Source organism: Pongo abelii, chromosome 18 (genome assembly GCF_028885655.2).
Source record: "Pongo abelii isolate AG06213 chromosome 18, NHGRI_mPonAbe1-v2.0_pri, whole genome shotgun sequence".
Classification (NCBI taxonomy): domain Eukaryota; kingdom Metazoa; phylum Chordata; class Mammalia; order Primates; family Hominidae; genus Pongo; species Pongo abelii.
Window position 1 is genome coordinate 72,814,711 of NC_072003.2, and position 17,102 is coordinate 72,831,812.

Genomic DNA, 17,102 nt, shown 5'->3' on the forward strand with positions numbered 1-17,102 from the left:
AATGTCTGTTCTGAGTTGGGGATTGAGCTGGCACTGGAAATCTAGTGAACCAGACAAACATAACCAAAGCTAAGCTGGTTGACTTTAAACAAATTATTAAAATTTAATTGTTGAAGTCACCATTATAAACGTTGCTATTAAGAAGAGGTGCAAGGTGCTGGGAGGGCATGTATTAGGAGACATGATCTTGTTCATCCATGTGGTCATGGATGGCTTTCTTGAGCAAGTGCCTCAAGTTGAGACTCCAAGTAAATATAGAAGCCAGTCTGGTGACAAGGGAGGGGGAGAGAATTGTAGGCAGAGGGAATAGCTCACACAAAGGGCCGGAGTTAGGAAAGGCCACCTTGGAGAGAGAATGTGCCAAGCATGGCAAAAGTCCATCTGGAGACGTGCAGTCTGCCTGGAAGGCATTATCTGAACTTTGGGTTTTGTTCTGGATGGCCATTGGAGGGCTTCCAGGAAGAGAGTGACATGGTCAGATTCACTGAAACCATCATGCTGGCCGCTGAATGGAATGTTTATTAAGGCCTATCATGTGCTAGGCACAGTGTTGGGGGCTAGAGATACAACAGTGAGAACAGTCCTCCCTGATAAATTTCACAGCCTGCTGGGGAGACCAAGCATTAAGTAAGTCACTGCCCCACAGTGTGATCTTTGCTGTCACACAAAAACACTGGGTGTGGCAGTGCCTAACCAGTCATGAGGAATCAACTGGGGTTCCTTTCATTACCTGGAGGTTTGCAGAAGAATGTTCAAGACCATTTATTTTGGTAGTGGATTCCATCATATTTTGTTCATTAAAACAAATTAGTATCTATTGATTATCACCATGGGAAAGATGTTCTGCTAGGAGATGAAAAAAGGAGCTTGTGGTCCAGCAGGAGAGGTGAGAGGTACAAGTTCAATTCAAATCAACAAGTAACTTTTCAGCAGGTGTATTGGTCACCTACAATATATAAGGCAGAAAAGATACAGCAAAGACCATGGCTTATCAGTCTCAGGAAACTTACACAGGAACAGAAAACCAAACACTGCGTGTTCTCACTCATAAGTGAGAGTTGAACAGTGAGAATACGTGGACACAGGGAGGGGAACATCACACACTGGGGCCTGTCGTGGGGTCAGGGGCAAGGGGAGGGAGAGCATTAGGACAAATACCTAATGCATGTGGGGCTTAAAACCTAGATGATCGGTTGATAGGTGCAGCAAACCACCATGGCACATGTATAGCCATATAACAAACCTGCACTTTCTGCACATGTATCCCAGGACTTAAAATAAAATAAAATAAAATAAAATAAAATAACCATGGCTTGGCTTAATAGATGAGTGGGGAAGGTGGACGTTGTTAGTTTAGCTTCCCATCACTGAAACCCAAGCTAAACCCAAAGCCAAGAAGCTCCATGAGACATGTAAAAGGAAAATACGACAAGAGTTCCTGCTACAGTTATTAAGCTTTATTGTTCCATTTTAAATTCTTCATTTTTAAGTAATCAGGAAAGATATTTATTGGCAACAGCTGCACTGAAGTTGGTGGCATTGTATTTTCCCTGAATGCCATTATTGGAAGAAAACTCAGTGAATATTTATTGAATAGCTATTCTGGGCAAGATGTAATATATGTTAAATATGCAGCCTAGTTTCTTATTAGATTTCTCTAAGCCCATAAACACTAATAAAAATGTGTGGGTAGTGCTCTTTTTCTTCTCTTTATATCCTTATGCCTTTTGCAGGGGGGTGGGGTGGGCATGTTTTTATTTAAATGTCTACTGTTTGGATTTATTACTAGATTAAAATATGCACATATTTGGAATATGGCGGTAACTTCTTATTCAATCAAAAAGTGAATTGAGCTACAGTTCCCTGCTTATTTTTTTCCACCCTTCTCTCCTTCCCCACAAAGATGAAAAGTTTGAAATCTGTCCTGTTACTGTATTTTTCATTTTCATTTCCTGCTCACATTTAATCCACATCAGGGACAATGAAGAAATGCAACTTCATTACCCAGCATATGCAAGAGACTTGTTAGGTCTCAGTATTCAGATTTAATTGTATAACATCCAATTATCTGTTCTGTCTCCCTGTTTTCAGCTCAAGGGCAGTGCATCTGATTTGGTACATTAGAATATAATGATACCAACCCTGTCTATGGGAAGAATTTTCCTATAGCTGTTTCCTCAGATTTGGTCTACTTTATAACTATCGTACCATTCATAAGCCACGGAGATGAAACCACATCTCTGTGGGATTGAAAAGGTCAGTTGAAACTAGCAACCACTTTTCTTCATGAAGTTCCAGCAGCACATTCTGTCTGCTGATATTTGGGGAGACGAACAACTCAAAGATAAGGGGTCATTTTAAAATAGAATGGTCTCTCTGTGCTTGACTCCTTCTCATCAGTAGCCTCTAAATGGCTTCTTGCCAAAACCAACCAAGTGTGGCTTCTGTACTTCAAAGCCATCTGCAGTGACACAGCAGCCTTCAGGGAAGGTCACTGGGTGGACAGTTCTCCATGCAGCCTTAGTAGGGCCCAGAGTACTGCTTCATCCTTCCCTAAACCATAGTGTACAACCCGCAGAGGCAAGGTGAGTCTGCTTCCGTGCTACCCCATATTAGAGGGAGGGAAACAAAGGCTGGTATCTCATGGTAAATGCCAGACCTAACCACTAAAGTCACCCTGGCAGTGCACAGGGAGACTCATAGAGTACAACCAAGGCATGAGGCTCGAGCCAAGGGACATTGGTCACCTGAGCTCACCCAGGAACCCAATGGAAGGAAGACTCTGCTAGGCATAGAACTGGAAGACAGAGTCATGTCAAAGTATGAAATTAGGAGGACTTACCTGATATTGGCACAAAGAGAAAAGGCAAATGAATACAAGGAGGCCTAGGAAAGACAGGCTAGAGTTGTCGGAAGACCCAGGGGATGATTGGAAGGAGGTTCTTTTTGGAGGCCAAAGATTGAGGCTCCTGGTCACCCCCTGATGATACTAAAGAACCCTCTTTTTAGGGAATACAAGAAATAATGTGGGCCCCAACATCAGAATGAGAAAAATCCAGTCTGGCCGGAAACTCTTAACTCGAGATTCATTTCCAATGCCTTCTCTAGTTGAAAATTTAAATCTGGGCCGGGCGCGGTGGCCCACACTTGTAATCCCAGCACTTTGGGAGGGTGAGGCGGGTGGATCATGAGGTCAAGAGATCGAGACCATCCTGGCCAACATAGTGAAACCTCATCTCTACAAAAAATACAAAAATTAGCTGGGCATGGTGGCACGTGCCTGTAATCCCAGCTACTTGGGAGGCTGAGGCAAGAGAATCACTTGTACTTGGGAGGCAGAGGTTGCAGTGAGCTGAGATCACACCACTGCACTCCAGCCTGGGTGACAGAGCAAGACTGTCTCAAAAAAAAAAAAAAAAGAAAAATTAAATCTAATGTATCTAACAGAGTAAAAAGATACTTCTAAATCAACTCTCCTGGTATTATCAGGAAAAGTTTACAGGAAATAGGTCTGATCATTTGTCAGTATAACAAGATATATGCAAGTCGGGTATTTTAAGCCTGGAAAAATATTATACAAGGGAAAAATGTTTTATTCATTATAATGATAGCTATATTTATGCATAAGATATAACTAACTTTTTAGACTTTGTCTTATGACACTGTGGAAGGCCCTATAATAATAGTTCTATCTAGAAGCATGGCTTCTGTAGGTTTTCTCAATTAGTCACCAAGGGGGTAAAAAAATCTAATGTGTGTTGTCTGGGTTATGTAGGTCCACTTTTCAGTAGTCCACTATACATCATTCCACATGATTTATCTTTTTTTTTTTTCCTTGAGACTGAGTCCCACTCTATTGCCCAGGCTGGAGTGCAGTGGTGTGATCTCGGCTCAGTGCAACCTCCGCCTCCTGGGTTCAAGTGATCCTCATGCCTCAGCCTCCCGAGTAGCTGGGATTACAGGTGTCCGCCACCATGACTGGCTAATTTTTGTATTTTTAGTAGAGATGGGGTTTTACCATGTTGGCCAGGCTGGTCTCAAACTCCTGACCTCAAGTAATCCACCAGCCTCGGCCTCCCAAAGTGCTGGGATTACAGGCGTGAGCCTCTGTGCCCAGCCTCCACATGATTAATCTAAAGTTCTACAATGGAGAAAAATGTATATATACATCTACATATATATGCATATATATACACACACACAGAAAGAAAGAGAAAGATCGCTAAATTTGTTCTAAACAATGAACCTGAAACTTGTTGCTAGAAACTTACTGTATTTACCATAAGTTGATTTGTTTCCTCTTTTTCTGTTTTTGCAGAAACCTAACAGTATCCTGAAACCTGATTACCAGCCCTTGGCCATAAAGAACATTTCTACCCTGCCCGTGAACTTGTTGCTGTCAACATCTGGACCCTTCTTTATATGTGAGACTGATAAATCCCTGCTGCCGGCAACTCCTGAGGTACCTTAATAGGGGGCTGTTCTGGCAAGCTGTCTGGGGTGGGGCGGGGTGTGATAAAGGAAGAGAAGAGTAACAATACACCACCCAACTTCAGCTCAGAAAGATGTAAAGGATCCAGGAAGCAAACAGGGAATACAACAGAAAATTTAAAATGAGTGGTAAATCAGATGGAGAAACTGAGGCCCAGTATTTTGCCCAAGGTCTCTCAGCTAGTAAGTGGCAGAACCAGGATTTGGACCTAACTACTCTGGCTCCAAAGCCTTTAATCTTAGGAATTAATATCCCTTGTATATGAAACATTTCTTCAAGTTTTTTTTGAGAAAAAATCCAAACATGATGTTTTTTAGAAAACAACGTAGTCTAATTCCATTTTTGTAAAATCTTCTTATTCCTCTCTCACATCTGGACTAACATCTACCAAATGATAACTCTGAGAAATAATGTATTGTGAAATTTGGGATAAATTTCTCGTTTCTTCTTTGTGCTTTTATATATAATGTGAATTTTTGTATCATTTCTACAAAACAATAATGTCATTTTCCGGAAAAAAAAAAAGTTAAGTCAATCTTCAAAACATTTCATCACCAAGCATGGTGATACCGAGTGCTACAGATGCCGTGATCTACAAGGGTGGGTCCTAACTTAAGCCCAGCCCCTTGTGCCAGTGGTAAGATCAAAGGCCAGGTGGCTGGCCTGGCTTTCAGCTGGGATTAGGCCAGTGCTGAAGAGTCACTACTCTCTCTCTGACTGTTGAATCAGGTGAGTGGCTTTATCAACCGAAACCTTCTAATCATGTCATTAAATGCACAGTTAAATACCAGAATCGTTTAAGCCCAGTGGAAAGATGAGGTGTACTGAAAACAGATTCATTCCTGTGTCCATTCTTCCCAACTGCCTTAGGGCACTTGCTGCAAAACCACGAGGTGGCTTTCATGCCCATTAAATGTGGGAATTGAGCAATGCCTAAAAAAGCCAACTCATAGCCAGCCTTTCTACGGGAAGGTGTTACTGCAGACACTGGCATCAAGGAACACATAGGGATTGGAATCAAAGACAGAAAAGAACAAATAAAATGTACTGAACAAACGCTGTTCAGCTCTGGACTGTCATTTTAAGTTGAATTGAAAACAGCAGAAAGTGGATGACACTGTGCTTAAAAGTTAGGATTGCTGACATTAGAAAAGAAATTAAATTACCTAATCTGTCCCTTTCTGGGTCACTCTCTACAGAGCCCCCCCACCCCCACCCCCACCCCCACCCCCCAGTACTTTAGAAAATCCTTTTAAAAATTTCTTAAGCAAAGAATTTTTCCCACTTGCCTAAGGGCATTTCACAACCAAATTTATTTTTGGTTAAGAATATTTTATAATAGTTATCCATTGTAGACTTTTCCTTTACAACTCCTCAATTCTTATAATCCCACACAACACTTATCAAAATCTCTTCCTTTAAATAATTCTATTTTCCTTGCTTTCATTTTCAACTAATAAAATGTGTATCCATATACATAAGTGTCTATACTTAGATGCACTAGCTGTTTACGTATGAATGTGTATATGTATGTTTTTCATACTAATATGTGTGTTTATATGTGTGTGCGTAAATACGCGTGTATCTGTATGTGCATAAATACATGTAATGTGTATGTGTAAATACCTGGCTGTCCTGTTTCATGTACCAGGGTGGAAATGCATAGTACAAAAGTTAGTAATTTCCCCATTATCTTGTTTGTAGCCTATTAAACTGGAAATTGATGAAGAAAAAAACCTGCTGATCAAGTTTGACCCCTCCTACAGAAACGATCTGAACAACTGGGTGGCAGAAGAAATTCTAGCAATTAAGTATGTGGAACACCCTCAGATAGACAGGCTGGACCTGCGTGGAGAAGTGCATTACCCCAACCTCAGCTTTGAGACAATGGAGCTGGATTTTGGCTGCATCCTGAACGATACTGAGCTCATTCGCTACGTTACCATCACCAACTGCAGCCCGTTGGTTGTGAAGTTTCGCTGGTTCTTCTTGGTGAATGATGAGGAAAATCAGATAAGGTACCCCCAGCGCAGAACTCTCACAGAACTCTGCTTTTCATTTGTTTTCTCTTTCAGGCTTTTCACGGGGTTTTCTGTATTCCATGTACTGGCCATTCATAAATATTTTCCGTTTTGACCACTAATTATTGACAGAATTAACAAGGAGCTTAAAATCACGATCCATCCTCGATTTCCTAACAGGAAACATAGATAAAACATCTTTGAAAGTTCCAATCACCACTGAATTAACAAAGCAATATCCATAAGCCCAGTTTAATTTTGAGTCTAGTGATAAGATCATTAGAAATTCATCACTAAAAAATAAAGTCTTTGTAGAATTTTTAAAATTATTATTTTGTTGTGGTAATATATATACAACTTAACAAATTTTTAAGTGTACAATACAGTATTTTGACTATAAGTAAACCAGATTTCTAGAACTTATCTTGCTGCACTGAAACTTTATGCCTGTTGCCCATTCTCCTTTCTCCCCAGCCCCCACAACCACCATTCTACTCTTTGATTTTATTAATTTAACTATTTTAGCTACCTCATATAAGTGGAATCATGCAGTATATTAGTCTTTTTTCACACTGTTATAAAGAACTGCCTGAGAATGAGTAATTTATGAAGAAAAAAGTTTTAATTGACTCACAGTTCTACATAGCTGAGGAGGCCTCAGGAAATTTACAATCATGGCAGAAGGTGAAGGAGAAGCAAGGCATATCTTTCCTGATGGCAGGAGAGACAGCAAGTGAGAGGGGAATTGCCAAACACTTTTTTTTTTTTTTTTTTGGACAGAGTTTCGCTCTTGTCGCCCAGGCTGGAGTGCAATGGCGCTATCTGGGCTCACTGCAACCTCTGCCTCCCAGGTTCAAGCGATTCCCCTGCCTCAGCCTCCCAAGTAGCTGGGATTACAGGTGCCTGCCACCATGCCTGGCAATTTTTTTTTTTTTTTTTTTTTTTTTTTTGTATTTTTAGCAGAGATGGGATTTCACCATGTTGGCCAGGCTGGTCTTGAACTTTTGACCTCAGGTAATCCGCCCACCTCAGCCTCCCAAGGTGCTGGGATTACAGGTGTGGGCCACCGTACCCAGCCCTGCCAAACACTTTTAAACCATCAGATCTCATGAGAACTCACTCGCAATCACGAGAACAGCATGGGGGAAACCACCTGCATGATCCAATCACTTCTCATCAGGTCCCTCCCTCAGCATGTGGGAAACACATTTTGAGATGAGATTTGGATGAGGACAGAGAGCCAAACCATATCATGCAGTATCTTCCTGTGACTGGCTTATTTCATTGAGCATAATGTCCTCGAGGTTCATCCATGTCATTACATATTGCAGAATTTCCTTCTTTTTTAAGTTTGAACAAAATTCTAGCCCCTTGTACGTATATAACAAATTTTCTTTATCCATCCACCTGTTGATGGACATTTAGCTTTTTTCTACATCTTGGCTATTGTGAATATTGCTGCAATGAACATGAGAGTGCTAATATCACTTTGAGATTCTGATTTCAATTCTTGGATAAATACCCAAAAGTGGGATTGCAGAATCACATGGTAGTTTTATTTTTAATTTTTTAAGGAACTTCCATACTGTTTTTCATAGTGGCTGCACCATTTTGCATTCCCGGTAACAGTGCACCAGGGTTTCAGTTTCTCTGCATCCTCACCAACACTTGTTGTCTATTGTTTCTTTAGTAACAGCTGTCCTAACAGGTATGAGGTGATATCTCATTGGGGTTTTTATTTGAATTTCCCTGATATTTAATGACATTGAGCATCTTTTCTATACCTGTTGTCATTTGTAGATCTTCTCTGGAGAAATGTCTATTTAAGTCCTTAGCCCATTTTTAAATTAGGTATTAGTGGTTTTTTGCTATTGAGTTGGAGTTCTTATATATTTTGGAGATTAACCCCTTATCAGATATATGGTTTGCAAATATTTTCTCCCTTTCCATAGGTTGAATTTTCACTCTGTTCTTTCCTTTGCTGTGCAGAAGCTTTTTAGTTTGATGTGGTCATACTTGTTTACTTTTGGTTTTGTTGCTGCAGAATTTTCTTGAAAAGCATTTCAAACTCAAAGCACAGACTGAGTAGGACCCTACATTGAGTATGTGCAGCACTGAGCTCCATGTTGCCTGTTTTACATATTTCAGTGGGTTTCTGTTCTGGTTCATTTATGTATATGTATAGACATACACATAATTATAAAATAGTGGGAGGCAGCGATTGCTGCATTTTCTTCTTTGTTGGCAACTAGAACTAATGGGCTTTGTATATTTCCTTATTGGATGTTGTGACACTCAGTTGTTGGCATGTGAATATTGGACAGCCATTCTTAACTGAGGAAACCTCGTGTTGTTTCCTTAGGGGCTTGTCAGTGCTTCCTGTCCATAATCCTCATCTTATGTATGACAGTCACCCTCTTCTCTCCTGCACTTGTTACCACGGTAACGATGGCTCGCTCTGAATGTTTTCCGTAGACATCTAACGATGACCTAGTGAAGCATTGAAGCCGGCAGCCAGTCCTGGGCCTGAGCATTGGAGTCTGCTCATTAAGTGCCAGGGATTGTTTGGGTTTGGAATGAAATTCTGTAGATGGTGAACATTTAATATAATTATGGAAAAATCAGCCAACCCGACCTAATGCACTTCAAATACCAGATTTTGTGAAGTGATTCTGATGTAACATAGCTAAATGAGTTTATTCCATCTGGGAGCAAGGACATGCTTCATTTATTTTTTTATTTTCGAAAGGCTACTTTCATAATTAAAGTGATGAACTTTTGAAAATGTACTTGGCCACTACCGAAGATGATACATTTAATTTTTCATTGGTTTAAGCATTTATTTAACCGTTTTCCTCTTTCTTCAGCATCTTCCTATCTCTTAATATTGAGCCTCTGCTTATAACTTGTTTGTTCATTCATTTACTCAATCAGAGAGTCGGTCAGAAAACATTTGATAAGTGATTATTGTGAGCCACATATTGAGGAATCAGCAATATAAAAGTGAACAAGACGTGACCCTTGTCCTCAGGCTGGTGGAGAAAGCAGACGTGTACCAAAGTGGACATGTGGCCATGCTGGGCTCTGTGGGTGGGAGGCCTATGCCCAGAGAAGTCAGAAAAGGCTGCATTGAGGAGCCACAGTTAAATGTTCCAGATGGAGAGGCCGGGAGACATTCTGAGTAACAGGAATAGAATGTATCTATTAGTTAGAATTCATGGGTTCACTCTGTTGCAAGTCATTGAAAACCTGACCCTAAGCAAAAATTAAAGGAAAGGAAATTCATTGGTTTTCACAACTCAAAATTCCAGATTCGCTTTGGCTTCTGGCCTGGCTTAAAGCAAGGATCATACAATGTCATCATTGGAGCCAGGTTCTCTGTCTCTCAGCTCTGCTCAGTTTCTTGTGTTAACCTCATTCCCAAATTAGCTTTTCTCTCCTAATCACCCAGTGGCTGCCAGCACTGCTGGGTCCATGTCCTTTTACACTCCGATCCACTGGAAAACAATATGAGGTCTTTCTCCCACAGCTTCCAGGAGATTCTCTCTGATCAAACTAACTGAGTCACATTTCTGTCCCCACTCCTCATCAGTCACTGTCAGGGGAGGGTGACGCACTCATCATGGTTGACCTGGCCACATGCCCCCCACCAAAGGCTGTGGATCATGATCTCAGAACCAGATGGACTGGAGGGGGTGGGAATGGGGTCACCAAACAAAAACTAACAGAGGGAGAATCGATGCTGGAGAGCAAATGACATGCTCCTACCATGATGTTGGCGGAGGGTACGTCAGCGTGGCCGGTGGGCAGACCTCACTGGGTGGGAGAAGTTGTGGGAGGTGAGTCTGGAGAGGTATGTTGGCAGAAGTGTGTGAGAGACCTGGTATTCCAGAAGGAATTAACGCTCTTTCTTGGAGGCAGTGGTGGGATTTGTAATCAAGAAGGTGACAAAGGTTTTTTCAGAAAGGTAATGCTTAATAGCATTCAGCACAGCGACCAACCCCACCTTCCTGAAATAGATTCCTTTCTCGGCTTGCAGAACACCGTATTCTCCTGATTTTCCTCTTGTCCCCTCAACAACTTCTCAGTTCTCTGTCAGCAACAACTCCACTGGAGTAGAAGGATGGAGGGCTCCATCCTAGGCTTTCTCCTCTTCCCAGAAATTGATGTGCCCCCATAGCTCCAGTCAGCTTCTTTTGCTAAGGCTTCCCAGTGCCTGTCTTCACCGAGCCCCCTCTGCTGAGTTCCAAGTCTGTTGCCTTCTTGACATCTCCTCTTGGACATCCCTTGGATGCCTCCCAGGTGATTTATGCCTAGTGTGTTCCACATAAGCTCTGTTCCCTCCCTGCTCACTCCCAGACTCTCCTCCAGGGCACCCTGTCACAGTAAATGACATCACTGCTCTCCTGGGAGGCATTAGGATTTCTTCTTCTCTCTAACCCCACCCACCCTATCAAATCCACCACCAACTTCTACCTATTCTGCCTTCTGAAAACCTCATTCCCATTGCCACTGCTGTTACCCTGGCTCAAGCCACCATTGCCTGTTGCAGGGACTGTGGTCACAGCCCTACCTGGGCTTTCTGCTTCCACGCATGCACCACAGCTCCTACTCCCCTCAGTAGCCATGCCACTGCCCTGGCGTTAAGCCTTTAATAACTACCTGTGCTTCTTGGAATAAAATACAGAGCACTCACTCTATTCTGCAAGGCTCAGCATGTACTGGTCCCTGCGTTCCTCTCCAGATTCGCTCTCTGCTTCCGGCACTGACCTTTCTGTTTACCCAACACACCGGCCTCTGTCCTGCCCAGTGCTGTTCCTGTCCAACTGCCCCCTTCTTTGCTGGAAGCTCCTCCCCAGCCCCACCTAGCTGTCCCTGCCCCTTCTTCAGACTTCGGCTTCACCATCCTTCTGCAGGGAAGCCTTCTCCAAGGTCCATCCTTAGGCCAGATGCCCTGTCATGGCCATTGGTACTCCCATCTCCTTGGTGACTCACATCACACCTCTGCTTATGGCTCAGTGTCCATCTTCCCAGCATCTCTTAATCCCTGTGAGGCCAGCAAGCACACCTGCCCTATCACCTCTGGAGCCCCAGAGGCCAGCACAGTCCCCAGCACAGAGTACATCCTCAAAGGCTGTTTCTTGGTGAATCAGCTGCTCCCACCTGGGTATTTGTAGAGAGAAGGAGATCATTTCATACCTGGCTTGAGATTCCTCTCTCTCAGCTTTCTGGCACCCGCCAAAGAGAAAGGTTCCAGGCATAAATGTCACCTAGAATAGACAAAAAAAAAAAAGCCACCTGGTTTCCAGACAGACTGTCTCTGTGTAGGACATCTGAAAAACATAAACCACTCCGGCTAAAGGTCACTTTTATCAGATATAAACCAAAACTAACCTTTCTTATCCAGTTAGGATTCTTCTAAGCCTTACAGTTAGTAAAAGAAACAGAAGTGTAAGAGAGGGTTTTCTTTTTCTTTTATTAGGTAGGTCTGAGGTCACCTAGACACTCTCATGTTCCTTCACAACACATGTACATCTGCAGTGCGTGTGCATGCACGTGTGTGCATGTGACTTTGTAGGCAATTCTCACTCATCTATTTAAAGCATCCTTCTTGTTTGAGCACACATTTTTTCCCCCAAGTTGGCCCTCATGTCACATCTAAGAACAAAGAAAGAAGTAAAATGGACAAGCATGCTAAATAAGTACTCGGTAAGAGGAAAAGGTAGCCATTGCCTTTGAAGCCTGAGTTTGTGCCTGTGACAGGAACCTGGGTCAACCATGGTGGATGGCGGTCTCTCCCCCTCCCACATCTGCATGTAATGAGAAAGCTGGCATGAAGTGCCGGGGCTGGCCATTCATGACACACAGCTGTCGCTGCAGGAGCCACCCTTTTGTTAGGTCCATCACTTCAGTGTAACTGATTGGCTTGACAAGAACACAATGCTTCATGGCACCTGTGTGAAAGAGAAGCACAAGGAAACGGTGCACTTGAACCAGCTTTTACCTTTAAGAGGCCAGACTAGAGAGCCAACCCTCAGGGAGCCGAGCAGCCTCTGGCTTGGCTGGCATCTCTGTGCAGTCTCAGAGCGGGGAAGCTGAGGCCGCACTAGAACTTAGAGCATGTGGGCCGAGTGGTCTCCACGGACAGCTTTGGCTTTTCGTTTCTGAATCAGATTATAAATAAATCGAATACAAGGGCCTAAAGGGAGCCAAGTCCTGCAGCAAAGGAACATGTTATTCTCACATTGATTTTTCTATGATGAGCACCAGCCAGCCAATATGGAGATTGGAAGAGGAGGGTGGAAGGCCTGGAAGGAGGCTGGAGAAAGAGCCTCATTTTCTGGATGCTTCCATCTGTGTCTTCATCATACCTCAATTTCTGTTGCTTCAAAAGTGAATTTTTTTTTTTTTAAACAAAGTCTCACTCTGTCACCCAGGCTGGAGTGCAGTGGCACAATCTTGGTTCACCACAGCCTTAAACTCCTGGGCTCAAGCCAAGGACTACTGTAGCTGGGACTACAGGCATTCACCATTATACCTGGCTAATTTCTGGTTTTTTGTTGTTTTTTGTTTGTTTGTTTGTTTGTTTGTTTTGTAGAGACAGGGTCTTGCTATGTTTCCCAGGCTAGTCTCAATCTCCTAGGCTCAAGTGATCCTCCTACCTCAGTCTCCTGAAGTGCTGGGATTACAAGTGTGAGCCACTGTTCCTGGCCCAAAAGTGGAACTTTTCTAAGATGTGGTGTGTTAGTGGTAGTTGGGGTCCTGGGCTGCCGAATCAGATGTGACTGGTTAGAATCCAAGCGCTGTGCTCCTCCTAGCCATGTGACCTTGTGCCGCAGTTGACTCACCTGTAAAATGGTAGTCTAAAAGAGTTGCTGTGAGGATTAAATGAAGTGTATCTTAACATGCATATGTCCCTGAGACAGGCCAAGGACTCCCAAATTGGTGGCTGTTTTTAGGTTCTCTAAGGGTCTCTTCCTTTGTACCAAATGCTGCTAAGTGAAGCAGCCCCAGAATCCTATAGGGGCTCCTACAGGTCCTCCTATAGGAGCTCTAGGGTCCTTAGACAACCACAGATGGACCCAGATTCCTTTTACTTCCAACAAATGATAGAAAATCCTTTTCTTATACCAGGCTGCATTCATCAAGGCCAAAGCCAGGCTTTAGCCAAGCTTCGCTGTGGCCTGTGTGTGGCTCAAGGGGGCCAGGGCCAGGCAGGCCTCCCCTCCCTACCTATCACTCCTCCTTGCAGCCAGATAAGCCCAGACCTTGGCTTAGAGGCAGTTCCTTGCTCTGCCCAAGGGCCCAATAAGAAAATAAAAATGTTTAGGGGAAATGTGATTATTTTTTCTTTCAGAATAAGCATTACTTTATTGAATCCCACAAGGGCAGGCACTAAGTACCCTTAAACCACAGCTGTCCCTGGGTAGCTCAGGGTGCTGGTGTCCGAGTCAGACTTTGGCTCAGCCACCAGCCCCATGTGACCCTGCTGGGTGGCTGAGCCTCCCTGAGCCTCGGCTCTTGTGTGAAATGAAGGAGGTTAATAATGGTGCCTTCCACACAGGAATGTGGTGAGGATGCTAAGGCCGCTTTGTTATTGTAGAAATTGAGGAGATGGGTGCCTCTCTGATGTTGATACCAGGCCATATTTGAGCACCCCAGAGGCAGCTTTGAGATATTTTCTCCCACAATCAGTCTGAGGCCATTTCAGGATGTGGGGAGGTCTCACAGGGTCCAAGCGCCACAAGTGCCTATCACTGATCTAAGCTTTTGTCCTTTCCATAAACATCCTGTCTTCCTCACCAGCTTTGTACCTCTTAGAACGCTGTGAGCTCAAGTATTTGCGTTTTTCTTATTCACCTCCCAGATAAAAGTTTGGATTGGAGCCAAAAGTAAGCATTTAGCCCTGGGGCCAGAGGGAAGACAGGCCTGAGGAGGGGGCAAAAAGGTCATGAAGGGGAAACAGAATCAGGGGCCACAGCCCATTTTCTGCCCCCTGAGCCCCCTTTCTTCCCTGACTCTCTGCCTACTGTGTCTGAGCTAGGATGACAGACTTATAGCCCTAAGAGTGAACCCAGTGGGAATGGGTCCCTCCCGCTAGCAACTTCCTGTGGCTGCTGTAACAGGTCACCACAAGCTGGGGGTATTGGAACAACACAGATCTCTTCTCTTCCCATTCTGGAGGCCGGAAGTCTGAAATCAGTTTCACTGGGTCAGAACCAAGGTATGGACAGGGCCACTCTCCCTCTGCTCCCTCCAGAAGCTGCAGGGAAAATCCCCTGCCTTTGCTGAATTCCAGAGCTTTGTTCCTTTCATTCTTTGCATTCCTAGTCTCTGGCCCTTCCTCCACCTTCAAAGCTGACTGCATAGCATCCCCTTCTCCCCTCTCTGGAGGAGCATGGCCCTCTGCCTCCCTCATATAAGGGCACCTGTGGTTAGATCATTGGGCTGACTCATATACTCCAGGATAATCACCCCTTCTCTAGATCCTCAACTTAATCACATCTGCAAAGTCCCTTTTGCCATATAAGGTAACATTCACAGGTTCCAGGGATTCAAACATGGACATCTTGAGGATGTCCCTTAGCCAACCTATTCAGAGCCTCCAACATTACTAGCATTGAGTCTTGTGCTCCCTTTACTCTCTTCCATGCCAAGCAAGCTTTTAAAAATGGATCCTCTATTAATGACCATATCATTAGAAGCCTTTGGTTGTAAGCAATGGTAATCCTGACTCAAACTTACAAAAAAAAAAAAAAGAAAGAAAGAAAAGAAAAACAGAATTTGTTGGTTCATGCATCTGGAAAGTCTAGGTTCAGGCTTCAGGCACAGCTTGATCCAGGACTTGAATAACATCACCTGCACCTAGTGTCTCTTCCATCATCCCTCGGCTCTGCCCTCTGCCATATTACCTCCATTCTCAGTCAGGTCCTATACGCACATGGTTGCAAGATGACTCAGCAGCTCCAGCTCTTCATATTCCAGGTTCCAGTCTAGTGGGAGGAAGTAGAGTCCTGGGAAATTTTTTGCTGTAACTCACTGGCTCTGATTGAATCCTATGTCCCTCAACTATGGTCTGGGGAACTCACTGCTACTCCTGAGCCAGGCTGAATGTCAGAGATAGGCTAGTTCCCAGAGGGAAATGGAAGGTACCTGACCAAAGAAAGGGAGAATGGATGCTGGGCAGCAAAGAACAAAGATTCCACCTTCATGACTGATCAGGCTCATTGCATTTCCCTTGCTAGTCCTAAGCCAAAGAGATGGACATCTAATTGTGAAATTAGGTACCACCTGCGTGGAAGAGTATTTGAGGAACAAGACCACCTTACCAATGCCCTGAGACCTGATAAGCTGGTTTACTCCTCAGGCACTGTGGAAAAGCAACTCACAACCAGACTTCATTCCCAGAATAGCCCCATCACCGTGCAGCCCTAAGCACCAGCTGTGCAGGCACCTTCCCGTTTTCTGTATGAAAGGCAACCTGCCTATTTTTGAAGCCTTAGAGTAGGACCATCGGTACAGTGTGAACAATTCACACCTTTACATTGGGAAAATCTCTTTTAACAGCTTTCCAGACCACAAAGAATATGTCCAAGTAGGAAATATTTCCTGTAGACAGATGTATATGGCCAAATCTTCAACATGGAGCTATTGGGAGCAATGAAAGGAAGCTTCCATAATCTTGACCAATAGCAGTAACTAGGATTGAGTACCCACCGTGTGCCAGGCATCATTCTAACTCATTACATGTCATACAGCAACCCCAGAGAGTGAGGATGAATACCTGCTTTTAGGGATCCAGGCACCTGAGCCCACACAGCAGATCCCAGACCCCATTTCTTTTTGTTAATAATTTCAACTTTGATTTTAAATTCAGGGGATACTTGTGCAGATTTGTTACATGGCAATATTGCATGAGGCTAAAGTTTGGGGTATGGATCCCGTCACCCAGGTACTGAGCATACTACTCAACAGGTAGTTTTTCAACCCATGCCTCACTCCCTTATTACCCCCTCTAGTAGTTCATAGTGTCTATTGTTCCCCTGTTCATGTTCATGTGTGCTCAGTGTTTAGCTCCCACTTATAAGTGAGAACATGTAGTATTCGGTTTTCTGTTCCTGCATTAATTCACGTAGGATTATGGCTTCCAGCTGCATCCATGTTGCTGTATGATTTATGGCTGCATAGTACTCATGGTGTTTATGTACCACATTTTCTTTATCCAGTCCATTGTTGATGGGCACCTGGATTGATTCCATGTCTTTGCTATTGTGAATAGATAGCACTGCAATGAACATATAAGTGCATGTGTCCTTTTGGTACAATAATTTATATTCCTTTGGGTTTGTACCTAGTAATGGAATTGCTGGGTCAAATGGTAGCCCTGTTTTAAGTTATTTGGGAAGTCTCCAAACTGCTTTCACAATGGCTGAAGTAATTTATATTCCCACCAACAATGTATAAGCATTCCTTTTTTCTTCTGCCTCACCAGTGTGTTATTTTTTTAATAATCGCCATTCTGACTGGTATGAGACATTATCTCATTGTAGTTTTTATTTGCATTTCTCTGATGATTAGTGACGATGAAC

At 43.5% G+C, this 17,102-nt stretch overlaps 1 protein-coding gene across 3 annotated transcripts in view; it reads left to right on the plus strand.

Moving 5' to 3' along the window:
- HYDIN (HYDIN axonemal central pair apparatus protein) overlaps positions 1–17,102 on the plus strand; it is a 438,909-nt gene that overhangs the window by 215,897 nt on the left and 205,910 nt on the right. For all 3 annotated transcript variants that reach the window (XM_024234010.3, XM_054534089.2, XM_054534091.2), the window contains exons 22-23: positions 4,319–4,462; positions 6,197–6,510. In XM_024234010.3, the coding sequence (XP_024089778.2) occupies positions 4,319–4,462; positions 6,197–6,510 (458 nt within the window). The remainder of the gene's footprint in view (positions 1–4,318; positions 4,463–6,196; positions 6,511–17,102) is intronic.